Source organism: Tauraco erythrolophus, chromosome 7 (genome assembly GCF_009769465.1).
Source record: "Tauraco erythrolophus isolate bTauEry1 chromosome 7, bTauEry1.pri, whole genome shotgun sequence".
Taxonomy (NCBI): Eukaryota; Metazoa; Chordata; class Aves; order Musophagiformes; family Musophagidae; genus Tauraco; species Tauraco erythrolophus.
The window spans coordinates 10384424-10409983 of record NC_141471.1 but is presented as its reverse complement, the minus strand read 5'-3'; the positions used below and the strand labels follow the sequence as shown (position 1 = coordinate 10409983).

General features: G+C 38.1%; 1 protein-coding gene across 1 annotated transcript in view; it reads left to right on the top strand.

The window, feature by feature from the left end:
• The window catches only part of PTPRN2 (protein tyrosine phosphatase receptor type N2), a 683076-nt gene that overhangs the window by 424069 nt on the left and 233447 nt on the right, over positions 1-25560 (top strand). The window contains exon 12 of the mRNA XM_086614526.1: positions 20303-20367. Coding sequence (XP_086470652.1) covers positions 20303-20367 — 65 coding nt within the window. The remainder of the gene's footprint in view (positions 1-20302; positions 20368-25560) is intronic.

The following is a 25560-nucleotide window of genomic DNA, read 5'->3' as shown; positions in this document are numbered from 1 at the left end:
TTTCAGATCTAGAAATAAAGGATCCCAAGGATGTCCATATTTCCAGGGGTTTAAACTGCTAGGGGTGCTGCTAGCAGTTTGGCTGCGGCACCTCGGACCAGGGCCTCACGTTGGCCTTCACACCGTTGCGGTGACACGGCGGAGCTGCCGAAGTCCCCAGGTTCCCCCTGGCGTGGCTACGTTTGCACCACACTCCGTCTTTTTACACTATCTCTGAAGTGGCCGTACCCATAAAGGAACATAAATATTGCACATTTAATAAAGTTTTGCTTTTTCAAAAGAGTATTAACGACACTCTGTAAAGAAAATAAACAGAGCTAAGAAAACAGACAGACGAGAGACAGGTGAAGAGTGAGTGCGAAGCTATTTCCCTTGCTACTAGTCTTACATCTGCCTTGTGCTATGGCAGGGCAAGTTGAGAACCTGTAATTGTGCTCGCTGACAGGCTGTCTCGAGAAACAAGCATTTGATCGTGATCTTCCTTGACAAAGATATAGGGCACAAGCACCCATGGACGCCTAATTTATGGATTTTTGTCTTGTTTTATAAACTGTCTGTAGGGTTAAATTGCTGAATAGGAAATGCAAAGTGAGCTGGAGACAAGGTATTTGAAAAGCAGGACTCAGGGAAGACTAATAATAACGATAGACGGAGGAGATCAGAGCTAAAAGACTACTTCAGCTAAATAAACACAGAAGCCTCTGACCTCTCTGAAATCCAGTAAGCTGGTTCTCAGTCTGAGAAATAATGTTGCTTTATCAGCTCGTTTTTAAATGGGCCCAAAGAACCAAGTACAATGAATTGTTAGATGTTTTTATAAAAAAGAACACTTCAGTTAATGTATCATTTTATCATTGTGCACTGATTGCTGCTGTTTTCTCAAACGGGACTTCTCCTTTTTCCTGAAGAATTTCCTTTACCTTTCTTTAGAAAAAGACAATTGCCTGAGGATTTAAAAAGAAAAAAAAAAAAAGGATATTTAGTCCAGCAGATTTGTTTGGCTCTTTAATTTTATTTCACTTTTACATATTTCTTTTTATCCTGTATGCACCCCATGGTACTGTTTGATTACAAATTCCAGACTGGGGTGAACATGTTAAACTATCAGTATTTATAGAAATATCATATTTTTCACTGCTGAATCATGGGATGAAATGTAACGTCACTGAATTTGGCTTCAGGACAATGAGGAATTTCCATTGCTGGCAGTAGGCTGCTGGGTGACTCGTGGCAAATCGCTTTTATGTCACTGTTTCACAACTTTTCCATCTCATATGGAAGACAAAGACTTTTACGGACATGGGTATTGCTGTATAAAGGGGATGTGTCTACATCATGAAATCTCTTTCCAATCACAAAACAGAAGCAGCTCGGTGTGACTTTTATGTCTAAGTGAAATTGATGCACCACAGTTATATTTTGAGTGAATTGAACTGAATGCCTATGAAAATGTGACCCTATAAAATCAACAGGGTAAGGTTCCTGTTTGACAGTGCCCATATGGAGCACGACAGTGAAATCAGTGAGGCACAAAGCAGTTATGACCTCACACCAAGATTCAGCCTTGACTCAAATTCTGAATTATGACCTAAGAATTATTCACAGAAAGCTAATCTTCAAATTAGATCTAACAAAGCCGTAACACCAAGATGTTTAGAGGGAACTTGCAAACACATGAAAGAGTTTAATATAAATTCATATTTATATTTGTGTTCTGTTATTAAAAGCACAAATTATTCAGACACCTTTGCTTTCATCAGCCAGGTAACCAGTACTGTGCCTAGTTAACAAGTGTTCAAACAAAACTGCGAAACAGGAAAAAATGCAAGCTTGGTAGGGAAAATATCCTTTTTTCAGAGTTGAATTCTTACTAAACTGAGATTAATTGGGCTGTATTTAGATGCAGGGATGCATGGAGATGGCTTCAGCTATGGGACACAGGCAGCCATGCTCTGATAGCTTTAGTTGCAAAATGTGAAATGTTATGTGTGGCTCCTACTCATTTATTCTGCCAAGGGCTATCATTGCCGTGGCAGATCAACAGATTAGGGTGTGTGTCCAGCCGTCCCCTGTCACTGCCAAGCCCAGGGAGGGCAGAGAGTGCCAAACGCAGCGTTTCACCTTGGCAGCTCAGACACAAACACGTATTCTGCTCTACAGTAGTAATTTCTGTGAAAGGAGTACCAGCTGCAACTATTATTAGCAATATCTCAGGTTCTCCTGAGTATGTGCTCTAGACTTTGCCAGGGAGCTTGCCTGCCTGTACATCAGATACTAATTATATGAACAGTGGCAAAAATTGTATTAATTAGAAAAAGATATGTTAAAATACTTTTGAAGCAAAAGCTATTAATGGAAGAATAAGATAGTTGTCTACTTATTTTGTTCTCACTTTTCATAAAACCACTTTCCCTTGTTCTCCAAAAAAAATTTGTTGAACATATGTGCAATGTTCCCTCCCATACTGGTGCATCTTCAGTTCATGAAAAGAGGACAATTTTTTACAGTGTCTCAATTCTGGGTAAGGACTACTCCAAACAGATTCAGTGAAATCACTGAATCAAATTATACTTCCTTTATTATGATCTTAAACACACTTTGGAGATTTGGAAATAGTTGCATGGTGAACTTTTGGAGGGGGCTGTTGTGTTTTGGGTTTTGGTGGGGTTTTTTTTTCTAATGGAAACAAAACAAAAAAGCCCTTTAATTTTAGTTAAGTAAATATCTAAACAACAATTTTGTATTTTCCTACATCTCCATACATTATTCCTATTTAAACTAAGTATTTGATTTCAGTTCTGCTTTAAGATCTGTTCTGGCCTTTTCAGCAATTAGTTCTAGAAAAATTAAAAAAAAATTATGATCAAAATAAAAATATAAAATATTTTTCATGGCAAACAATGCATTTTGATTTTGTTTATTTTTGGGTAGTTTTTTTATTATATTTAACCAAAATTGCTAGCTGGGCTTAGTCTGGAAAACATAACCCAGCTGTAGTCTGGAACAAGAAGGCTCAGTGATATAATTAATATTGGGCTTGTGTAGAAGCGTAGGTCCCTGCAGGATGGTAGTTTAGTAACTGTCCCAGTTGATCAGCTGTCCCTCTTCTTTGAATTAGCTATGGAGAGTGTTCCTCACTGAAAAATGAGAAATTGTTAATGGAAAATGTTTTTAAACTATATATGTAGCCAGATGTGTCTAACCCCACTTCATTTCCCCAGGTTTTAGGTGTGTTGGCTCCTGCTTGGTTTTGCCTTAACTAGATATAACATTGGAAATACACATTTATATAGAAAGTACTGTGCCAATGACCACACATCCAGATGCTATTTAGAGGAAGAAATTCTAATACCTCATACCATGCAGAGAATATTCTTGGTTTTCCTTTTTGCCATCTTCACATATGTTATTATCTAGCACTTACGTTTAAAATGGGATCAGCCTCTGGAATATGACAAAAACTCTTGATTTTACTGCAAGTAAAATAATGAATGTAGTCCTTTTGGAAGTCAGTATTAATTAATAATTAAAACAAAAAGTGGATAAAATTAAAAGCTGCAAGTGTGAAAAAAGGCCTAATGCCAAAGTTAACTCCAATAGTCAATTTAATTGCTTTGTGGCTTGTCTCAAGCTGAAAACATGTTGTATATTAGTTAGTGGAAAAATATTAACTGAAATGATGTTAAAAAAACAATTTCTGCCTGCTCTATAAAAGATATTTCGAAGTAGTTTCTTTTTCATAGTCTACAGAGGATTGTAAATACAAGTAATGTTTGTAGTTTTTATAATCTCTCTGGTCCAAAAGCCCAATGTGTCATATATCTGTCTCTGAATTACTACCCTGTTTGCTGATAACAAGCATAATGAAAGAATAACTTGTATGTCCTTCTCAAATACTACATTTCAGTTAAAGCAGGATTTAAACTCATTGGGGTCAGTTCAAACTTTCATTGGATCTGCTAAATATTCAAGGTAAAAGAAGCCTTTCAAAATATGAAATCAATACATGCGTTTTGTGGCATCAGATGGTTGGTCCTCCTTTGATGCTGCTCTGCTCTTCTATCCCAAGTACTTCATGTTCCACACCAAAGGCGACACTTCACTTTGAACGGCTGGAGTTCAAACTGTGCATAGAAAACATATTTAGATACTCTGAGTGCTTTTCCCTTCAGATGTTTTAGACTTTATAAAAACACTATTTTCCTTTAACTCTAACACTGCTGCTGCTGAAATAATAATTTGAAAATGTGTCATAGTGTATTTTAAGTACATAGCAAAATTGCACAAGTAATAATATGGTAGTTTAAAAGAATGAGATAGATGCATTACTGTGATCGATATGATGATAGAATTGTATTTATATGTTGTAATTACCAAATAAGTGGAATATTTTGATTCCTTTTAATTAATTGTCAACTATGCGTGCAGTTTGATTTAGATAGGCTTATGTCCTTAAAGTGTTCCAATGACTAATGTAATTTCCACAAAATAATACAGTGCTATATTTAAAAGTTAATTTTATATTAATTATTATTTAAGTATTAATATGTTTGGATTGAATTTAAAGATTGTAATTGAATGCAAGGTTATAATGCATTATTAATGTCTATTATTTAATGTTAAAAAACAAACATCGTTCATATTTTTAAATAAGAAAATGGATAGATCATTATACAGGGTGAAATTAGGAAAATGAGAGAGATGCATCTTTTCCCTGTTATCTCTGTTTCTATTCCTTCTTTTATTGCATTTTGTTTCACAAGATATTGAAGATCTAATGAATATTCAAATATATGCAAATCCTGCTCCAGCACCATACATCATACACACAAAACACATACACTTTACATATAATTACATCCTATATATATCTCTATTTTACAAGACCTTGGTGCTTTTATCCGTTATAGATGAGTTTTTGTAGGAATTGCATTGACCCAAGGAATTGCCTAGATGCAAAATTACAGAACATTTAATTAAGTTGGCTATCAGAAACAAGAGATGCAGCAACCTGTTAATTATCTTGCATTCATCTCCTCACCCATCCTACAGGTGAAAAACAAGCCTCCTTTCTCCTTCACAGCTTCACTTGCAAGACAGCAGGACGTTCAGATTCTCATTCAACCTTTGGTGAAACTAATTGCTCAAAATTGCTCATTTTTTATATGTGGCACAATGTTACCTGAAGGAGCATCGACTCTTCCTGCTATGTGACAACGTAATATAGAGAGCTGTGCTCTTCTGCTGGTGCCTCCATTTATATGAATTCCCACAACAACTAAATCCTTTCAGGATAACCCTGGAGGCACTTGTTCCTCCTGATAATTTGTCAGCTTTGTCTGTTCAGCAAACTTTTTGGGGGGGAGGTGAAAGTTTTTTGTAGATATTATCAGAAATTAATCAAAATTGATTCTTATAATACATAAAATTCTGCTTTTTTCTTTTCTTTTTTTTTTTTTTCCCCCAAATGAAAATATAAAACCCGTAACATTACATTATTGGAAAACAGGCTGCTGAGTACTGAATGAAACAATTCATCAAAGTATTTAATACAACATAATTGCAGCACAAAAAAGCAGTTTAATGATTCAGAAAAAAAAAAAAAAAAAAGATGCTATAGCCTGTACCTAGTAAAAACTGTCCTTGATATTTTCAAATTAATGAAATGTTTTTAAATTATCATTTTAACTCTTGTATTCTCTTGCTAGATTAAGTCAATGTTATCACTCTATGTCAGTATTACTCACTACTACATTATATTCTAAATTATATAAAATAATACAAATACACAGATAGAGAAATATACTGATTTTTTTTTTTTAGGAGAAACCCTCAAAATAATTTTGAGTTTGAAACTACAGTCTCAGAATTATGAAAAAACACCGCTGCAGAATTTTACCCTTCATGCTACAGTCTGAGTGACTAACACTGTGGTTAGCAGAGACGTCCCCTTCATTCCATCTTGATTTTTTACCAATTAATTGGATATCTCTCTTCTCACGAGATCACCTACTGATTTCCGTATCACGTAGATCAGTTCCTTGACTCTTTGCTGCAAACCCCCAGCTGTGTTTGGCGTATCATGGCTGCACATCAAATGGACGGTGACGTTTTAGTTACATGTGAATGATGCCTTTCTGAGAGAGCATGAAGTGCTCTCTGAAGGTGCCTCTCTCTCTCCATCAGCTATAGGGAAAGTAGGCCAGAAGCTTTTATTAAATGCCTAATTTTCAGATATCTGGAACTGCCTTGTGACTCCACCTTTGGAATACAGATTGCAAAATATAGGGAGTAGCCAAACCTATTCCAAAGTTGTGGGTAATTTTTCCATTACCCTCATCCCTCTTTGTTTCCATGGGTCCATCTCTCTTCCCCTCTACCTTTGTGTCATCTGCCTCGTGCTTGGCAACAGTAAAACTCAGTTTTGTCCTTTAATCACCTGCCATTTATGCAGAGACATTACACTGCTTCAGGAAGAGACCTTTCTTCATGCTTGAACAACATTGCATATTATTCCTTTTCTTCCATTTATTCTTTGCCTGTTCTAATATTATTGTTTTCTCTAAAAAAAAAAAAACACTTGGATAGACACTTTCATTTTTTTCATTATTCACATAATGTTCCATTTTGTAATCTTTTCAATCTCTCCAGTTTTGCTCTCATAACCTAATTCAGTGGCAGGTGGGTTGGAACTAGATGTTCCCTTTCAACCCAAACCCTTCTATGATTCTATGATTCAGCTCTGGTTTGATGACTATGCAGCTCTGTGTGCCACAAAAGCTAAGCAATACAGCCTAAATGTTAGTTTGTTTTGAATTTTCCCAAATTTCTATGTTTCTTTTCTTCTCTCCACTCCAATGCTTTTGGGTCATGATTCATCAGCTGAACATGTTTTAAAGTTCTTTGCTGCATAAGAACAAACTGAACCAGAAATAAAAATACTTTGCTGAACCCAGGTCTGAGAGATGATGGTACTCTTGAGGACAGCAGCCTTTCCTTATAAAAACATGCAGTACCTATTACAAAGAAGGGTTTATCAATATTTCAGAAATATCAGGATGGAATTATACAGTCTCTAGTCAAGAATCACAGTCTTTAAAGATGGCAGTGGCATGGAGTGCACCCTCAGCAAGTTCGCCGATGACACCAAGCTGTGTGGTGCCGTCGACACGCTGGAAGGGAGGGATGCCATCCAGAGGGACCTCGACAGGCTGGAGAGGTGGGTCCGTACCAACCTCATGAAGTTTAACCAGGCCAAATGCAAGGTCCTACATCTGGGTCGTGGCAATCCCAGGCATAAATACAGACTGGGTGGTGAATGGATCGACAGCAGCCCTGAGGAGAAGGACTTGGGAGTACTGGTGGACGAGAAGCTCAATATGAGCCGGCAATGTGCTCTTGCGGCCCAGAAGGCCAACCGCGTCCTGGGCTGCATCAAGAGGAGCGTGGCCAGCAGGTCGAGGGAGGTGATTCTCCCCCTCTACTCTGCCCTCGTGAGACCTCACTTGGAGTACTGCGTCCAGTTCTGGAGTCCCCAACATAAGAAGGACATGGACCAGTTGGAGAGGGTCCAGAGGAGGGCCACGAAGATGATAAGAGGGCTGGAGCACCTTTCCTATGAGGACAGGCTGAAAGAGTTGGGGCTGTTCAGCCTGGAGAAGAGGAGGCTCCGGGGTGACCTTATAGCGGTCTTCCAGTACCTCAAGGGGGCCTACAGGAAAGATGGGGAGAGGCTGTTCAGGAGGGCCAGTTATGATAGGACAAGGGGTAACGGTTTTAAAATAGAGGGAGGTAGGTTCAGGTTGGATATTAGGAAAAAATTTTTTACCATGAGAGTGGTAGAACACTGGAACAGGTTGCCCAGAGAGGTGGTGGATGCTCCATCCCTGGAGACGTTCAAGGCCAGGTTGGACAAGGCCCTGAGCAACCTGATCTAGTTGGAGATATCCCTGTTCCTTGCAGGGGGGTTGGACTAGATGACCTTTGAAGGTCCCTTCCAGCCCTAACCATTCTATGATTCTATGATTCTATGTTATAGATATATTTATAATCATAGAAAAATTTAAATTGAAAGGGAACTTTGGAGGTCATTGGGTCCAACAACCAGTGTAAAGCAGTGCTAAATCTGAAATTTGGCTTCTTGAGGCCCTGGTCTCCCTGAATTATGGAAATCTCAACAAATAAAGATTCTACAGCCTCTCAGGGCAGCCTGTCCCTGTGCTCAACCATCCCTTACTCACTAAGAAAATAATTTTCTCTTTCTATCCAACCAGAATTTCCTTTGTAGCAATTTTCCTCAAGTCCTTTTGGTATGAACCTTTGCAAAAGTCTGGCTGCATCTTTTTTATAATCCTGCCCAAGTAGCAATCAGCAGTACTTAAATCAGCATTTAGACTTCTCTTCCCCAGGCTGAAAAACCTCAGTGGTCTCAGCCTCTCCTTGAATTCATGCTCCGGCCCCTTTGGTGGCCCTTCTCTGGTGTCTCTCTGGTTTGCTGATGTCTTTGTTGTGCTGGAGACCCAGAGCTGGACATAAAGAACCTGAAACTATTATATCAGTCACCCACCAGGTAAAAAAATCAGTAGCTGCAAATCACTGCATCTGGCTAAATAAAGCAAAATGCTGGTAAAGTTCTGCAAAGACGAAGCAGAAGAAGACAGAAATGCCCTCCACCCCCACAGTGTACAGCAAAGCAACAGAAGGGCACCAGGGAAATTCAAATTATGAAACATTCTTGATGAAATATTAATAAAACCATACTATGGTCTTAATTGCTATAATTTAACACCCTGTATGATATAAATATTTTAGAAACATGGTAAAATGGAACATTAAGAAGGGGTCAAGGGATGATAATATACATTAATCTTGATTGGCGGAGATGTATACCTCATACTTAATTTATGTTTATACCACTGTTCTGTATTCAATTTGAAGAGTAGTGTGTGGAATAAGCTATATGTATGTATCTTATCTTGAGACATATACATTATGTGTGGATGTGTAGATTATTGTAGGTATTTATAAAGTAAAGGGCTCTGGCGTATGACAGAGAGAGAGAGAGAGAGAGATATGAAAAGGAATTTTAAAATGCTTTCACAAGAGCATCCTCTCCTTTAGAAATCAGTCACGGATCCAGCAGTCTACAAAAGCAAGGGGGTCAGGAAATATGCAAACCGCTTTCTCACAAAATTCTTTCCTGAGGAAGTCATTATCTGTACCGCCCTTGTAATAACCACCTTGCTCTTTCAGTAGCAAATATTTCTTTTAAGACTGGTTTCTGTAGATTTGCATCAAGGGGAAGCCCTGGAAACAAGCCTGCGCTATGACCACGCTGGCAGGGAGGGGAGAGCGCTGCAAGGATGGCTTCATGCACAGCCTTAGGTGTGCTTACAGCCTGTCTGGGTAAGAGAAAGTCTGCCTGCCAAATGGAGCAGTCAGAGAGAAGTCAGAAAACATTTCACCAAGCTTTTAACTCTGCTATAGATTTTCACCCCATAAGGAAGCTATTGTGCTAATTTTTGCAGAAAATAGCATGCCGAAATTGCTTGAAATTGCTGGCACTCTAACAGCGACCTATGCCCATGTATGCATAAAGCGGATAGGCATTTCATTTACATTTATCGTAAATTGTATGCAGTAATGATTTCTGTGTGTTAAATTGCATAATCCATACAAGCCTGACAGTCTCATAAAGGCTGTGGGCCGATGTCCTCTTTTGAATGCATCAGTGCCAATGAAAGAGGTTATCGTACCCTTGACAGAGGTTACTGCTGTCTTGTATCTGCTGGTGGAACTGCTCCTGTGATCGCCCTCTAAACCATGTCAGTCAAAATTTACCAGGTAAGCTCAAATAGTTTAAATAGCAGATTTTTTTGCTAATTATGCACGTCTTGCCAAAAAAAAAGGAGGAGGGACTACTCACAAGAGTGCATAGCTGACATTTTGATGGACAGTAAACTCTTTCATCAGCAGGTCTAGCTCCTGATACACAGTGTTAGTGCACAGCCTCACACTCTGTCAATCCATCTATCTTCTCTAGTTGTAATATTTCTGCAGTTGCTTATGATGTCTTAAAAAACCCAGCATGACAGAAATGCTTTCTTTCTGAATGTAGGATTCTCCCACAAAGAGCACAGAGATCTCGGATACAGAACAGCATTTTGCCCAATGAGAGGTTTATAATCTGATTTATAATCCACTTGGATTGAACCAGCACCACAGGGAGTGGGACAGTCCAGGTATCCTTTTTTACACTTTGCAGGGATTTCCTAGAAAATGTTTTCATGGCATTGTTAGAGGAGAGAGGGTGCCAGCAGAAACTCATGCCAGTAAGTACTGAGTTAAGCCTACTGCAAGAGAGACCTCTTCGTCATGCCAATTACAGAAAAAGAAAGCTTTGCTTTTGCTTCTAGCACTTCTGGGGAGCTGATCAGTGTCCTTTCCTGCCATTTCTCTGTATTTTATACCTGCTGATAAGTCTCTTCTGCTCCTTTAAACAGTGAAACGGTGGAAGTGCTGCAGCTTTTAAAGGATTCGTAAGGTTTAGCTGATCACATCACTTCCTGTGCCAAAAAATAAGAAGGTTGTGTGGATGGAAGTTGCCTTGGTATTCTGCTATCTTGTTGCCTAATATCAATTCCTCATTATCTTTGTGCCTCTCTCTGTAGCTGTTTACTGTCTCCAGTTGTTTGGTAGATATAAGCTCTTTTGCACAGGAACCACTTTTTTAGTCGTGTGTTTGCACAGTGCCTTACCCATGAGGATTCTGGCCAGGAGAAGAATTTCTTGGTGAAATAATAATAATAATAATAATAATAATAATAATAATAATAATAATAATAATAATAATAATAATAATAATAATAATAATAATAATAATAATAATAATAATAGATTTATAATATAAAAATAATTATTTTCATCAGTCCTGGCTGCCTAAAGTAAGGATGACTCTCGGGAGGGGAGAAAAAAAATGTACAAGCACTCACTGGTGTTTTGAGTTTCTGGTAGCTACTGAAAAGCTCTGAAGAAAAGTCTTCAGAGATGGGCAACAGGGACTTTAACCTTTCCCTGCAAAGCTGTCCCAGGATCTGCAAAGTAGTCATTCTTCACACACTTAGATCTTTGCTGTTAAATCCTTTTTCTCCTCATTCCCATCAAATGTGCATACCTGCAAACACACATGCACATTAAATTCTCTAGATGCGTTTAGGACCCAGTTGTCTCTGTAGACAAGCATTTACCCTCCTTATTTTGCACTTCACCCATCCAAGAATAAACACAATACTTTTTTTATAGTATGATTAAAGTTTCTATTCTTTGAAAAATATTGGGCCTATATTTTCGAACTAAAAGCAGGCTTCACTGAATCTACTGCTTTGTGTTGATTTTAAAGATATTCATTTAAAGGTAGCAAAGTAACCTTCAAACTTTTCATTAAGGCAGAATTATGAAAAGTTATTGTGAGAACCGATAGGCAAGTTAACATCGTCCCTATTCACTCTCACCTGAAAGCTTTATTGTGACTCCTGTTACTGGTGGCATCCTTGGTAATAAATATTTTCTTTTTATTCTGAGGGCACAGCAAATAGATTTTGTTAGTGAATGACCTTGTGCATTAGCTGTGTTATTCATGATTTAGTGAGCCAGTCAGTTGAAATATTGCTAATGTTTTCCCAACTCAGTCTTGTTACATTTGCGCCACGAGGATGACATTAAGAGTAGTTGTAGATGAATAACAAATAACATAGCTTGTAGTTGTGTTTTGGATCATTAAAGAAATGAACCTACAGGGTACTGTTTTATTAACTGAGGAAATGACTGAAAAAAAATGACAGTTCTTGAGTGTGTATTTATTAAAAATAACAACGGTTTGGCATGCTAAGAATTGGTGGTAGTGCCCTTTCAATTTTTCATATACCAATGCAAACACACTGCAGTGTCCTTCCAAAGATTTTGACAGATTTTAAGTAAGAGCAATAAAAATTCATACATTTTAGGCTGTTTATATGAGAAGACTCAAAGTGGTGCAAGTAGGAGAATGCTAAAAATGTACAGCATAACAAAGATGAGGATTACTAATTAGAGACCAATATGTATATTTTTAAATATTATATATGACAATAGCAAAGAGGGTCAGTACTTTCCAGGGAGACACTCAGGAGGAGTAGATTGCTTCTTTAAAAGTACAGTGACTGTTCTTGGTTTTCTTTTCCTGAGCCCTTTGATTAGTTTTATGTTAAAAAATAATAGATATTATAGAAAAAGTAGGTGGTAGGCTCTTGCAGAGTTGGTCTAGTCCTTTCCCTTGCCTCAATAACACACCATCTATTCTAAAGAAACCACACAAGGTCAGTTAATTTCCAGATAACTGGACTTGGGGAATTTCTACAAAGCTCCAACTGTAAGTAGCAACTTCTGGATCACCTCACTTGCTCTTTCTGCTTATAAACTATCCTAGTTAATATTGCTAGAAAAGCAAGAACAGGAGACAGAACTGTATTTTAGATACTTCTATTCCTAGACACTACATAGGTTAAAGATTTGTTCCCATTAGATGGAGATGGCCGTAGAAGCTTATAATTTTTCTACTTTTTGTAAAGCATTAAAAGGACAAGGAATGGACCTATATAAAAGTTTATGGTTTCGAAGAGGACAGACACTCCTATTTAAAAATAGTAAATCGCAAAAAAAAAAGATTCAGTGGATATCCTGAGGGATCAAAAAGAAGCATGTGGAAGGAGAGGATATTCAAATAGAACCAAAAAGCAGATACAAAACTAGAATACATAGCTACCTTTGAAAAGATGAGTATCTACTTTTATCTGTTTGATTTTTTGGTAGTATTTTAATCACAAGAATATTAAAGCAACGTGTTGAATTGTTGACTATAAATAAAAGAAGGCAGCAAACCTGTTCTTTTGTAATGCTATTCCAAAAATCTGACTGTTTAAAAGGAAAGAAAAGAAGCTGTGGCCTTACAATCTTTTTATGAAGTGTTACTTTCCGCAGTGTTGTATGAAGGTGAGGAGGCAAAGACTTCCCTGTACTAAGAAGGGCTGAGAGAGGTCCAGATGGTCGTTCTTATCCATCCATCTCCTGGGACCATGAATCTTGCCTTCTTATTTGTAAATGTTGAGATTCAACATATGACGGTGAACTTTAATGTTAAGCTAACTGGGCCTTTAAAAAGTGCAATTAAAAGTTGATCTAGGCATTAGCAATTAGCCCAGAAATAAGCTTGCTGAGAAAATACGTCTGCACTTGCACTGATAGGCATGCCACTTTGGTCTGCTTGAATGTATTCTGCTCTAACTTCAGCTCAGCATACTGCAGGTTGTTTTATCTGAATTTTCCATACAGAGCTGAAACTTGTCAAAGAATATTTATGTGAACAAATTTTGATGTGAAAGGTGGAATGACACTTCTTTATTTTTTCATTTTCTGCTAACACTGACTGAATTAGTACACCTTTAGCTATAAATAATGGATAAGTGTTTAAAGTATGCAAGCAAATCGTTACACGTACGTGCGCTTCACTCCATCAAGTAATGTGCAGCATTGAATTGTCACTGTTAAAAGGGTGAATAGTATTAAAAATTGTCAGTGTTAAGTACTCATTGACATATATTCTGTATTTGTAAAACATACATAGCCAGAGCGTGGTTATTTTTGTTGTTAGTACTCGAAACTCTTCTGCTGATGGACATCAACTTCCTTATACTTGAAAATTCCTTTCTGTAGCCATGGTATTGTCTATAGGATTCTCTTACTGCTGAAGTATTTTGGAGCTCATATATATATATGTTTCTTATAAGGGTATGCCTGTGGAAAAAAAAAAAAAAAAATTGAATTAGTTGACCCAACAAGCCTTTCCAGGTTTATATTTATATATGGTGAATAAATGATACCTGTCTTGGGATGGGATAAGTCAATCTCTGGTGAGACCTATTTACTTCTCTTGGCTGGTGAGGGAACCTTGACTGATTTTTTAGTTGAGACAGCAAAGTTAGTAGAGATGGATCTCACCATTAACAAAAAAGCTCCAGAGAAATAGAAAAATGTTGTTGCATATATCCCAAACTCCTTTACTACAATTTAAATATCACATTTTAGAATAGCAGTGTGCTCATTTTAAGGGACAGTTAAGGGAAAACCTACAATTGAGCAGCTATTTATTATATAAGTAAAAATAAATCAATGCAAGCAGTCAGACAGAATGAATGTCTTTGAAATACATACCTAATCTATGCAAACAGCTTTGTGAGGCCCTGATGCATCAGGTCCTTGCTGCTCTATCCTGGAATATTATCTCACCATGGGACTTGAGGGACGTGGGAGGTAGATGGTTTAGAGAAGCGAAAGTGACGTTGTTTTAGTGAATGAGTTTTAAAAAAAATATACAGCTCTTGCCAGCTACTCAAGTATGGGCCAATTTTTCTCTTATGGCAACATGCAGTGCTGCTATTTGCCTGAAAAATGGATTTTGTGTGTATTTTTTGAACAGAATTAAAGACAGAGATGGAAAATTCCTTGATTGTGTGCATGGACATTTGGCTGTCTTGTACCAAAAACTGTGAGAATGCAAAGGTGCACAGGGAGTGGTGAGCATGGCTTGAATTTCCATCTGCTAGTTTTATTGGCTAGAGCAGGTTGTGAAGAATGTGTGCCCTCAAAATTGCTGGAGATGCAAACAATGTTTTAAATTACTCCAGGCAGCAAGGTACTGCATCTGAACAGATTGAAAGCTGAAATGTTGATATCAGAAATTAAATTAATGCATGTGAGATTGAAACAATATCTAATTAAAATCATTTGAAAAATGACTTGAAAATTGAATATGACATAATATTTAGCAGGCTGTCGCTAGTACAGCTATGTGGCTTTGGCTTTTCTGCAACCATTTTCATTCCAGGCCTAGCTGCCAGTTAACGAGAAATTACACATGAAACAACTATCTCATGCCATCACACAGTAAAGATTGGAAGAAAAAATACCCTTTGCATGCAGCCTGTGTACTTCTCCCTCACTAATTGAATTGTAAAATTTGGTAAATAGATCCTTCTTCTTCTTGTATCTGGCCACTTGAGTCAGTCATTTTTAGAAGAGAATCATAGAATCGTTAGGTTGGAAAAGATCATCAACTCCAACTGTTAACCTAACACTGCCAAGCCCACCATTAAACCATGTCCCTAAGCACCACATCTACACCGCTTTTAAATACCTCCAGGGAGGGTGACTCAACTGCTTCCCTGGGCAGCCTGTTCCAATGCTTGACAACCCTTTCTGTTTCAAACTGCAGCATTTTGAATGCTCGTCTTGTGTTTTTGACTTATATACTTGCAACTGGATGCTACTCCTGCCCAGGGAGAGGAGTCGCAGATTCACAGGCTGTAGCCCCTGGAAGAAGTGCCCAGGACTGGGCACAGGGTCTCCACACACCGCCCTGCAGATGTACACCAAAGTCAGGGAGAGTTTATCTTAAGTTCCAGAAAGTCTATTCTTCTGAATATGGTTGTACCTAAGTATCTAATTCAAAGTTCATTAAACTACTTTTTCATTACTTCCAACAAAGGAAAGTGAATGAGGTGGGAAAAACTGTGTAACATAGGGTTGTTCTGTGACCTAGAGAGTGCTGAACCAACAGTGTGGTTTTCCTCTGTCCCATTCTTGCTTAGTGGTGCGCATGACTCAACAGTGTCAGGAGACGCATTGACTGTGCAAAGACAGGTTTACTCTGGAACTGAGTTCTCCACAGGGAGAGAGCCCAAATATGCTGGCAATCTATTTTCACTGGATTGCAAGGAACGAAGGTTTTAGTATGTGCTATGTGTATGCATGGCATTGTGCATTAGTCTATGAAGAAGCTTTCCATATAATTGGGGGTTCTTTGCAGGGGAGGAGAAAACAAAGACTAACTTCATGTAAATAGTTGCAACATCTACTTGTCTTAGATTTGGGAAACTTGTTAAAAAGTTAAAAGCTGTACTAAACACTTACCGTCTCTCTGGATTTCACTTCCTCCTTTTCCCTTTCTTTTCCTCAAAGAGGGGAAAATAAATGAAATTCTTCTAAATGTGGCTGTATGAAAGGAGCTTTACAACAAGCTGATGGAAGAAGACAGTTGTTGTAGAATTCATCTGAAAGACTATAGTAAATCTGAATTAATTGCCCTCCATCACTTTATTGACTGAAGGTCCAGTCAATATAGTTAGTGAGTCTGGGGCATGAATTGCCTCTTTCTAAAATGGGCATGTAATAGAGGTCAGGAGAATCATATGTCTGTAAGTACTGTTTTTTTCTACATTTAATTAAATACAGCACACCCTCAAAGTTAGATTCACAGCAGAAAAATAACGTTTCCTTGTGAGTGACACCGTCGTCCCACAAGTACTTTTCATATTTACAGGTGGTTTCTTCTCTGGAGAAGGTAAATCCTGCAGCAGCACGGGAGGCAGACGAAGGAAGCCTTCTGCAGAAACCCTGCCCTCATTTCACTTGTGTCCGTGTGCGTTCCCACGAGCAAGCCGGAGGGTGCGGTTGTGCTTGGCAACCTGCTTTATAGGAAACCTTTGTAAACCACTCAGTTCTCAGGGCTTCCTACTTCCAGAAGTGCTATAATGAGACTGCAGGTCTGCTCGAAGCCCTGTGTAACTTGCTTCTCCTAATAACCAATGGACTCTAAGGTTAAACCTGCCAACTACAAAACTAGACAGACTATGCCACTGGCAGATAACTTTGCTAAAGGAAATAAATGTTAGCCCTCAGAAAACACATCAGACCTCTCTAAGGTTAGTGAAGACTATGAGCAGTGACAATCTCTACCCTTAAACACTCCGTAACACCCTCATCGTGCTCTCTAATAGAGCAAAGCCATTAAGTTGTCCCCATTGTAATTTAGATCACCGAAGAGACTTCCACAGATTCTTTCAGGTTAAAATAACTGATATACAGAGAGTAGGCAAAATTATTCCACTGTAACTACGTGCTTAATTATATGGAATACTGCATAAATTGTCAAGTGCAAAGAATTATTCTGATAAATTAAAATACTAATTAAATAGGCTATTGCAGAATTTTGAGAACATTATAGGGCTCCGCTTCTTCAGGTAATTTGCATATCCTTCATCTAGTGAATTTAATTTAAAGGCCTCCTTTTTTGTGTGTTTGGAAGCCCTTTTTGTTTCAGTAGAAGATTAAAAGAGGGATTTATATGTTGCTAACTGGGTTGGGATTTTTTTTTCTTTTTCTGAATAGCTGTTTTTATTATGCCTCTTTGCTAATGAGTTTGTCAGTTCTCCGTTAGTATTTCAGGACTTTAAACTGTGGCCATAAAAAATTGACTTTGATCGAATATGCAATATACCATGTTACCCGGAATTATCATTTCCAGTTCATAAAATTTGCAACAGAAACATCATCTGCTGGATATTTGTATTGGAACAAAAGCTAGCAGGTAGTACACTAAAATATTTTTTAAAAATTTAGGCCAATTTTCGAAGGATTAGTAGCTTGTTCTTAATATCTGAATTTATTTTTCCCACCACTTCGTCCTCATCTATATATAGGCTATTAACTACGGTTTGTTGTCTTAAATTTTCAATTATAGTTATGCTTAGAAAAAGTTAAGTGGTTATATTCACTGTCCAGCAGCTTGAAGAAGCTGCTTGATATGTAGTTGATGCTTCAGCTTCAGCACCACTGTTTTTGACAGAATTTCTTGACCTTCCTGTACTGCTTGTAGAGTTGAAGGTTAGCTAAAATATGCTCCTGTACACTCCTGGAGTGAACATGCTGGAGACTGTCTGCTGTGTCTCTCTCCACAATCTGACAGTGCCTGAGCTTGACCGTTTTCATGTTATGATTTAATCAATAACACGCCATGCCTTCATGACTCCTAATTTTGGCAGGGTTTATGTTAGCATGGCTGTCAGAGCTGTCCTTTGTGTTTTAGCCAAGATCAAGGCAGAAAGGGGTGTGTTAAGTAAACTTTTTTGTGGTTTTAATATCAAAGTTTCAATAATTAAAGTCTGCAGGAAACCTATAAAAAGGAGGTCAAATATGTAATAGTAATTATAAAATTCAGCGATTCTGCAGACTCAGTATTTCCTGTTAACTGTTCATGTGGTAGGAAATGACACACTGGGATTTAAGCCTTGTTTACTTACACCCGTTTATTTTGCAGCCACTCTGCTGTGCAGTTTTCCTTATCCTAAGCTACCAAAGAATCATTTGTTGAACCATTCCGTTTCTTTGAAGGAGGTTGTAGAGTTTTCTGGTTTTATAAATCTTCTAATTTTTTTACATTTGGTGGAAATCTACCTTTAATATGTATGCTGGATGTGAGGTGGTCAGTGTGGTAGCATGACACACCTTTGCAACGAAATGCAACATCCAAAAGGGAGAATGTTGTTACATGACATGGCAGGTCATCAACCGTCAGTGAAGCAACATAGTCCAGAGTCCGTCTCAAGGCTCAAAATCAAGCTCGTTGGGAAATATTTCTTTGATTTTTGAAAATTCATATTGCACAACCTATACAACACGGTGGAAATGTTGCCTGAAATCGCACGGTCCTGGCAACTCTCCTCATGTGGTCCCAGTGACTCTGGGTGGAAAAAATATGTTTGTGAATGTGTAAAGCATAACCTAAGTATTAAGTATGTGAGTATTATACGCAGGTTTTAGGCTGTCATCCAGTAAAACATGCATTTAATCTTTCTCAGCTTGGGACTCCATGTTCCTATCTGCCTAATCCATAGCATATTAAAAAGAAGCAAAAATAAATCTGTGTGGGTCTAAAAGGTGGGACAGCACTTACCTTTCCATTTAAATCGTAGGCAATATTCATCCCTTGCTGAAGGCAGTCGGAAAAGTTTCTCTGTATTAGAATTGCATGAGGTTTCACTTCTTGAGTCTTTGCACATACGAACTCTTACCAAAATCTTTCTACGTTCTGGATATATGAGGTCAGAATAAGCCCTAATGATACGACTCACCTCTGAAATAAATGTGAGTCATTTGTGTTGCACTTTGAACAAACTAAATAAAGTATCAGTTCACAATAATATTGCTTCTGAGAATTGTCTGCTGCAACCAGAATTGCTCCGAATATGTTTTGAATGGCAACAATTAAAGAGTATTTTTCACAAATGAAAGAAAGATATATTAATTCTTTTCAGTATTTTTATGTGAATTGACAGTGTACAATTTGTTCTAGCACACTTCCTGTCATTTCTGGTAGGAATATTTCCTTTAGGCAACTTAAATTGAGAAGCTGAGTCTATCCAAATTGTGTCCGTAATCAAAGGAAAGGGATAGGTGCCTGCAGATGTGTCAAAGATGTGTGGGATGACTCATCGTATTAAAGGTCTGTCCCTTTCCATTGACTGCAGAGAGAACCTTGATGACTCACTTGGGTTACATAGTCAATGACTAGACAGCTAAAGGGAGGAGAGTTTAACAAGGCTGCAAGGCTTCATTTCTACTCATAAATAAATCAAGTCAGATGTCTGGCTTGGGTTTTAGCCATGAATCCGACTCACAGTTTGCATCTAGAAGGTTAAAGTCTTCCTATGCAAAACGTGATGACCTTACCAATATCCCCAGCTGGGAATAATCTTATCTCTGTGCTGACCCTAGAACGGTAGTTGGGCATCGCTTTGTGAGAACACTAATGGGCAAAAGCCAAAATCATGTGAAGACCATGTTAATGATTTTAAAGTACAAGCAATGGTGAGACAATGCTCGAGTTCATGCCCTGACTGTTTGGGTTGCAAATATAGATGCAGTCTTAGCGATTACTACCTTTATTTTGCATTTAGCTGTTTTATGCTGGATTACTTTATTGCTAGGTAAGAGTCTGTGTTTGTTGTGAAATGTCCTACACAGTGACAGTAACGGTAAAGTGTGATGGTAAATGGTAGACTACACGGTGTTGTAATGGTAAAGTGCTGCCCTGCTCTTCACTGCAAGGAACACGGCAGGAAGATTCCATTAAAGGGAACTTTCGAAACATATTGTGTATATATGTTAAACATATGATATTGTGTATACAAGGGAACTAGAATTACTGTGGCGTTATTTTTCACATGATAAGGAACAGTTAATGGCGTACCTATGCATTCAAAACGCTGAACAGCAGAGTCATCATCAGGGACAGATATTCCATAGATGGCATAGGTAGGAACTGTAGTGAATTTATTGATGGAGGAAAGAGGGTTGGTTATATTGTAAATGCTCTAAAATCATGCATATTCCAGCTTTCCTGTAACTCTTTCAATCTTAATTTTCCTTGCAGCCATAAATAAAGAGAAGCTTGAAAAAACAACTGGACTGAAAATTCTGCAGACTGGTGTGGGGGAGGTAAGTGGCTTGGGGGCATTTTACACTCTCAAAAACATTTTAATTTGGTTGTGTTTTTTTTTAAGAAATCCTAGAGCTCATGAACGTTTGTGAGCTACCAGTCTGATAGTGCTAAGGGCCTTTTTATGATACAGTTGCATCTGTCAAAATACAATCTGCTGCACAAATAGCACTGTATCCCACAGAGGAAAAAATACCATCCTTATGAGGAAAGTGCAGCCAGCTTTAAGAAATGCAGGTTTTTGCTTTGTTGTATCACAGGAACAAAATCCCCAAAGATGAGCACTGGTTTTGATTGAGTGCTATCTCGTCTAGATCCATGCAAGTTTAAATTTGGGGTAAAGAGTCTTCAGATGTTAGAGAGAATCTGACAGTGAATGACTTGCTTATTTTGGATGTAAGTTGAAACATAAATAAAACATCTGTCTGTTATTACGGTGATATCACCAAGTAAAAACTCCACTAAGCAGTTCATCATTTATTAATAAAGATGATGCTATCTGCTAAGAACCTTGTATAAACTACAGTTGATTGCTAATTCTTCTGCTAATTTTGTGTACACAGTTATCTTTTTTTTCCTTTTCATTTAAGTAATTTTGCTAGTGGTGAAAGCTCACAGGGCTAGACAAATGTCTTTTTCTTGTGATTACATTATTCTCAGTATTAAGAATAATGAATTACTAGCTTGTAATACACTGAAGGATTTACTTTTTTTTCTTTTTTTACTGATTTTGATTTTTTATATTTCTAATTTTTATCAGTTCACATCTAAGAACTTAACTTGCCAGGATTTCTGAGGTTCTTTGGGTAACTTTATTCACATTAGTAAAAGACATGTTCCTGAAGAGGTGCCAACACTGAGACCTGCTGAGATCCTCAGGGTCAAAACTATAAGAATTAGAACTTGAAAACAGACATAGGTGAAATCATCAGAAAATTAAGGCCAGCATCTCTCCTTAACTGAAGCTGATTTGATTACTTGAGGTTCTCAAGGGTGCATAACCTCAAGAACTGTGAAGTGTATCCTGGAGGGTGGATGTGCACCTCAGGCTGTGTCCTGACTTCAAGTCAGAATGAAGCTTGCCTTCGTGCTATCCGCAAGCCCTGGTTTCTGCTAAATAACAGGAGAACCAGGACTGTGGCACAGACCATGGAAGCCACATTCAGTAAAATTTTACCCAGTAGGACTCCTCATGCTAACAAAGTACTTCCATGTATTTTGTCCGATTCCAGTCATTGAATGGATTCCAGTTGACTTCAAAGTCAGCTGGAAAATGAAAGCCCACTTCACTTCAGATGCTTACTGTTAAATGAATTGCTATCTATACGTGGTCAATGGAGAAAGAAAGCACTTTTGGATATTTGAAATGCAAGAAGTTGTCGCCTGTTAAATGCATCATTAATCCACATTGTAATAATAGGGTTATTGTAACCGTGGTAGTCTCAGGACGTACTGGAGATGTAGCCTCGAGGACTTCCTAGCTTTTTTTAAGACCAGCTAATAGAACTGGAAAAAAATAAACAAGTTCTTAGGCTGGAGATCTCCCCAGTCTGGTTCTCGTGCTTTGTTTAGTGAAAGTCACTCTAGAACTCACCTCCCATATATTTAGGCTATCATAGCTTTTAAAAATACTGGTGATACTACTGGGATTAATAAAGGCTTTGACAGATTGTGCTTTACACTCTGCCAAATATCTATTTTTAGAAGGCAAAAAATGAAAATGAATTAACTGAAGGGAAGCAGACATTTCAGCCTAAATATATTCCAGGTTGCATCTGGGATATGGTGATCAGCAGTGAAAGAACCAAATGATTTGAAACATTAAGGTGATGGAAGAACATTTATTCAGCTGCTTATATATTTTGTTGGATGTGAATTCTCCCAGCTGTGTACATTCCCCTTTCTAAGTCTTATCAGATATGATTGTGTACCTAATGAATAAATTTCTGCAGTCTCACCTACATGAAAAATAATGGAGTGCTGTGACCAAGCTGTTTCTTTGCTGATAGGGTATCAGATTCAGGCTATTTCAGATTAAATCTAACTATGTTAATCCAGTTTTGCAGGTTTTTTTTGATCCACCCTAGTGTTTAACAGTGTTAAAATAATAGAAAGTACATATTTTAACATAATGAAGGAGCCTTTTGTTGAATAAGGATTTCTTTTTCTTCACGCTGTAGGAATGGAGTTGTATTTAATGGTAACTGTAAATCAAAGTCAAGATGCTCAAATCAAAAGTGCTTAGAAAAAACTCTTTGGTTTCAGAATGAGAAATGGCCTTTTTGTTTGGACAGTAGGTCAGATTCACGACCAAGTTAATGGATATATAATCTTCACTTGCAGGACTGTAAAACAAAAAGGATTGATTTTGCATGGCGAGTTTCATATCTGAAATAGCTCAAGAGAAATATAGCTGAGATACCAGTGGCAAATGGAGCAGCTGTATAAACAAATGCAGGAATTGTTCTAAGCTCAGCGATAATTCATGTGTTGCTCTGGACAGTAGAATTTGTTTTAGGTGCTGATCTATGATAATGGGATTTGTGCTTCAGTAAGAAACGTGTAGACACTGACGACTACCCAGGCCTTGGGTGTGGTAGAAGGAAACTGTCTCTTTTTCTGTGGAGAAGAGAAATGCTTCTCAGAGCTCCTCAATCTCTTGCTTTCTCTCTCTATCTCAAGAAAAGCATTTCAAAAGCAACAACAGATTATAAAATTCACACCAAGCTTACCGAGCCCTTTAGTCAAGTCCGGGGAGGGCTGATGAATTGCTTTTATGTCACTGCATAAACTTGTGCTATGTAGTCATTAACAACACGAGTCTGGAGTCTACCACAGCTACAACACAGTTCATCATCTTTATGTCATGTAAAAGATTTCCACAGCTTCAGTGAGATTTTTTGATCCAGCTGAGGTTAGCTGCATTCTGTCAACGTAGGGTAGGCTCTGCTTTAGCAGCATTAGAAACGAGTTCCTAAGCTGCAATGTCAGAAGTTGCTCATGTGTCAGGATGTTGACTTAAAACTTCTCTATGTTTCATGGGAAGGTTTGGATGATACAGTGCAAAGCATTGCCTGGACTGTGAGTAAGCAGAGCTTCTTTCAGGTCATTGTGGAACAGCAGGCCCACAACACATCCACCTCAACATCTGACATTTACCAACTGAATATTCGACTATCCAGGGATCCAGAGAGTTAGACTGGAGTTTGATGTCCTGTGTATCATTCTTAAAGTGCTAATTATTTTGGCATCCATCTTGTTTGTACAAAAGCTATTCTGCCAGAAAACCAGGAATAACTCTGCTGTAGAGAAAACCAGTGCCAACATTGAAATCCTGAGGATGTGTGCATTGCGCTAGTGCTGACTGCTTCTGGAATTATAGATGTTTATTTGCTATTTGGAGTTTTCCAGCACCTATAACAGCTCTAAAACTCCTATATGGTAGTCCTCCAAGATTTGTTTGAATCATTGTCAGGCATGATGTTTGTGCCACACAAATTCATCATGAGTTTTTCACACCTTCTTGGTTATTCGGATATGATGAAGCTGCTGTTGTCTTTGAGGTATTTCCTTTTGATCTCCCACACATGAAATAAACCTCTGAAGTCTTAAGGTCATCTTCAGAAGTTCAAGAACCTCCTATAGTTGAGTGTATGCGAGGGCATGAATGTAAGTGTTGTGTTGTATATGTGTGTATTTTGTAACACCGTGAAAGGCATAGTACTGGTAAAAACCCCAAAGAGCCAAACATTTAAGCAAGACACGTAACTCCATTCTCTGAATTCCCGACTTGGTGCAGACCATTGCGTTTTGCAGATATAAGAGTTGAACTTGTTGACTGCATGGCTGAGCGTGGGAGATCTTGGGAACAGCATTTGGTGTCATATGGAGGGAAAGCCTCCTTAGCAGCAGCACAGCTCCACTTGACTCCTGCCGAGTTTAGGATTCAGTGGAGTTCGGAGCCCCAGTCTTGCGCAAGTGTTAGTCCATCTGGACTTGCACTCAGGAGCTGCTCTCCAGCCCAATGGAGCTCAGCAGGTACCGTGAACCATGGCTCCGCACAGTAGTCAACGAGTAACCTGGAATTCCTTCCACGTCCTTTAGGAACTTCACTGCTTCTTTCTCTTCGCATAAGCACTTTCATATTATTATAAAAGCACAGTATTTTTCAGTTCAATTCCACTCTGAGCTTGGCTGTAACCAGATTTTGTCTGGTTCAAGTCAAGCTTCAGTATAAGAAAATTTCAGATGATGGTTCAAGTGCAGTTACTATAGCTATTTATTCAGCTTTTGGCTGAAATCTGTTTTTAACAACAATTTCAAAATAACAGGTCAGGCTTTTTGGTGGCTCAAGAAAGTGTAATGATTCTAATCATGTTTTGGAGCCTAAGAGTCTGTGATTTGAATAATAAATTATCGGAATCAAAGCCTGAAACAAACCGAGGGAACGGCACTGTCTCTGTCTTGAACTGGTGAAACAGCACCCACCATGGAACACATTATTTTAAATTAACTCTTTCAATTTCCCAGTAGGACTGCACAAAAGACACTCATCACTGGAATTGTAACTTTGTTAGTAGGATTTGAATCATGGTTCTCATATGGCAGACATAAGAATGAGAATAGTTTTCTAAACCAAGTGGACATAACCCAAAATACATATGAAATGAATACTTCGCTGTACCTCTAGATGTTCTAAAACAGAGCAGTGATATTTTGACATGTTTCAGGATATTCTCACTCATAGATATTTTGATAGGTGTAGAATTATGTTGATGTTGCATAAAGTGATGTTACCTCAATGAAGAAAAGAAATCTGCATTTAAAAGTCCTAGTGAAGCTAGAGGACATGATGGGACAGACTGTCCAGTGATGTCCAAGCTTCTCTGAGGCAGGGGTCAGATTTCTAACTTGTTATCTTCCTTAACATTGCCAATTGTTGTCATTAATGTGTGTGTATCCAGATTTTACCCAGAATTATATTGGAAATACATGAAAATTGGAGTGAGTGCAACACTTGACAAATCATTTGCAATTGCTGAAGAATAAGGTATCAGCTTTTTTCTGATCTCGGACTACCAGGTGGAATGCTAAGGGTTGGCTTTTGGCTTGCAAAGACCAAATTAGTCTGGAATCTGCTCCAGCTGCCTTTCTTACAGTGACAGCAGATATTGCGCCTGGAGGTGCACTGG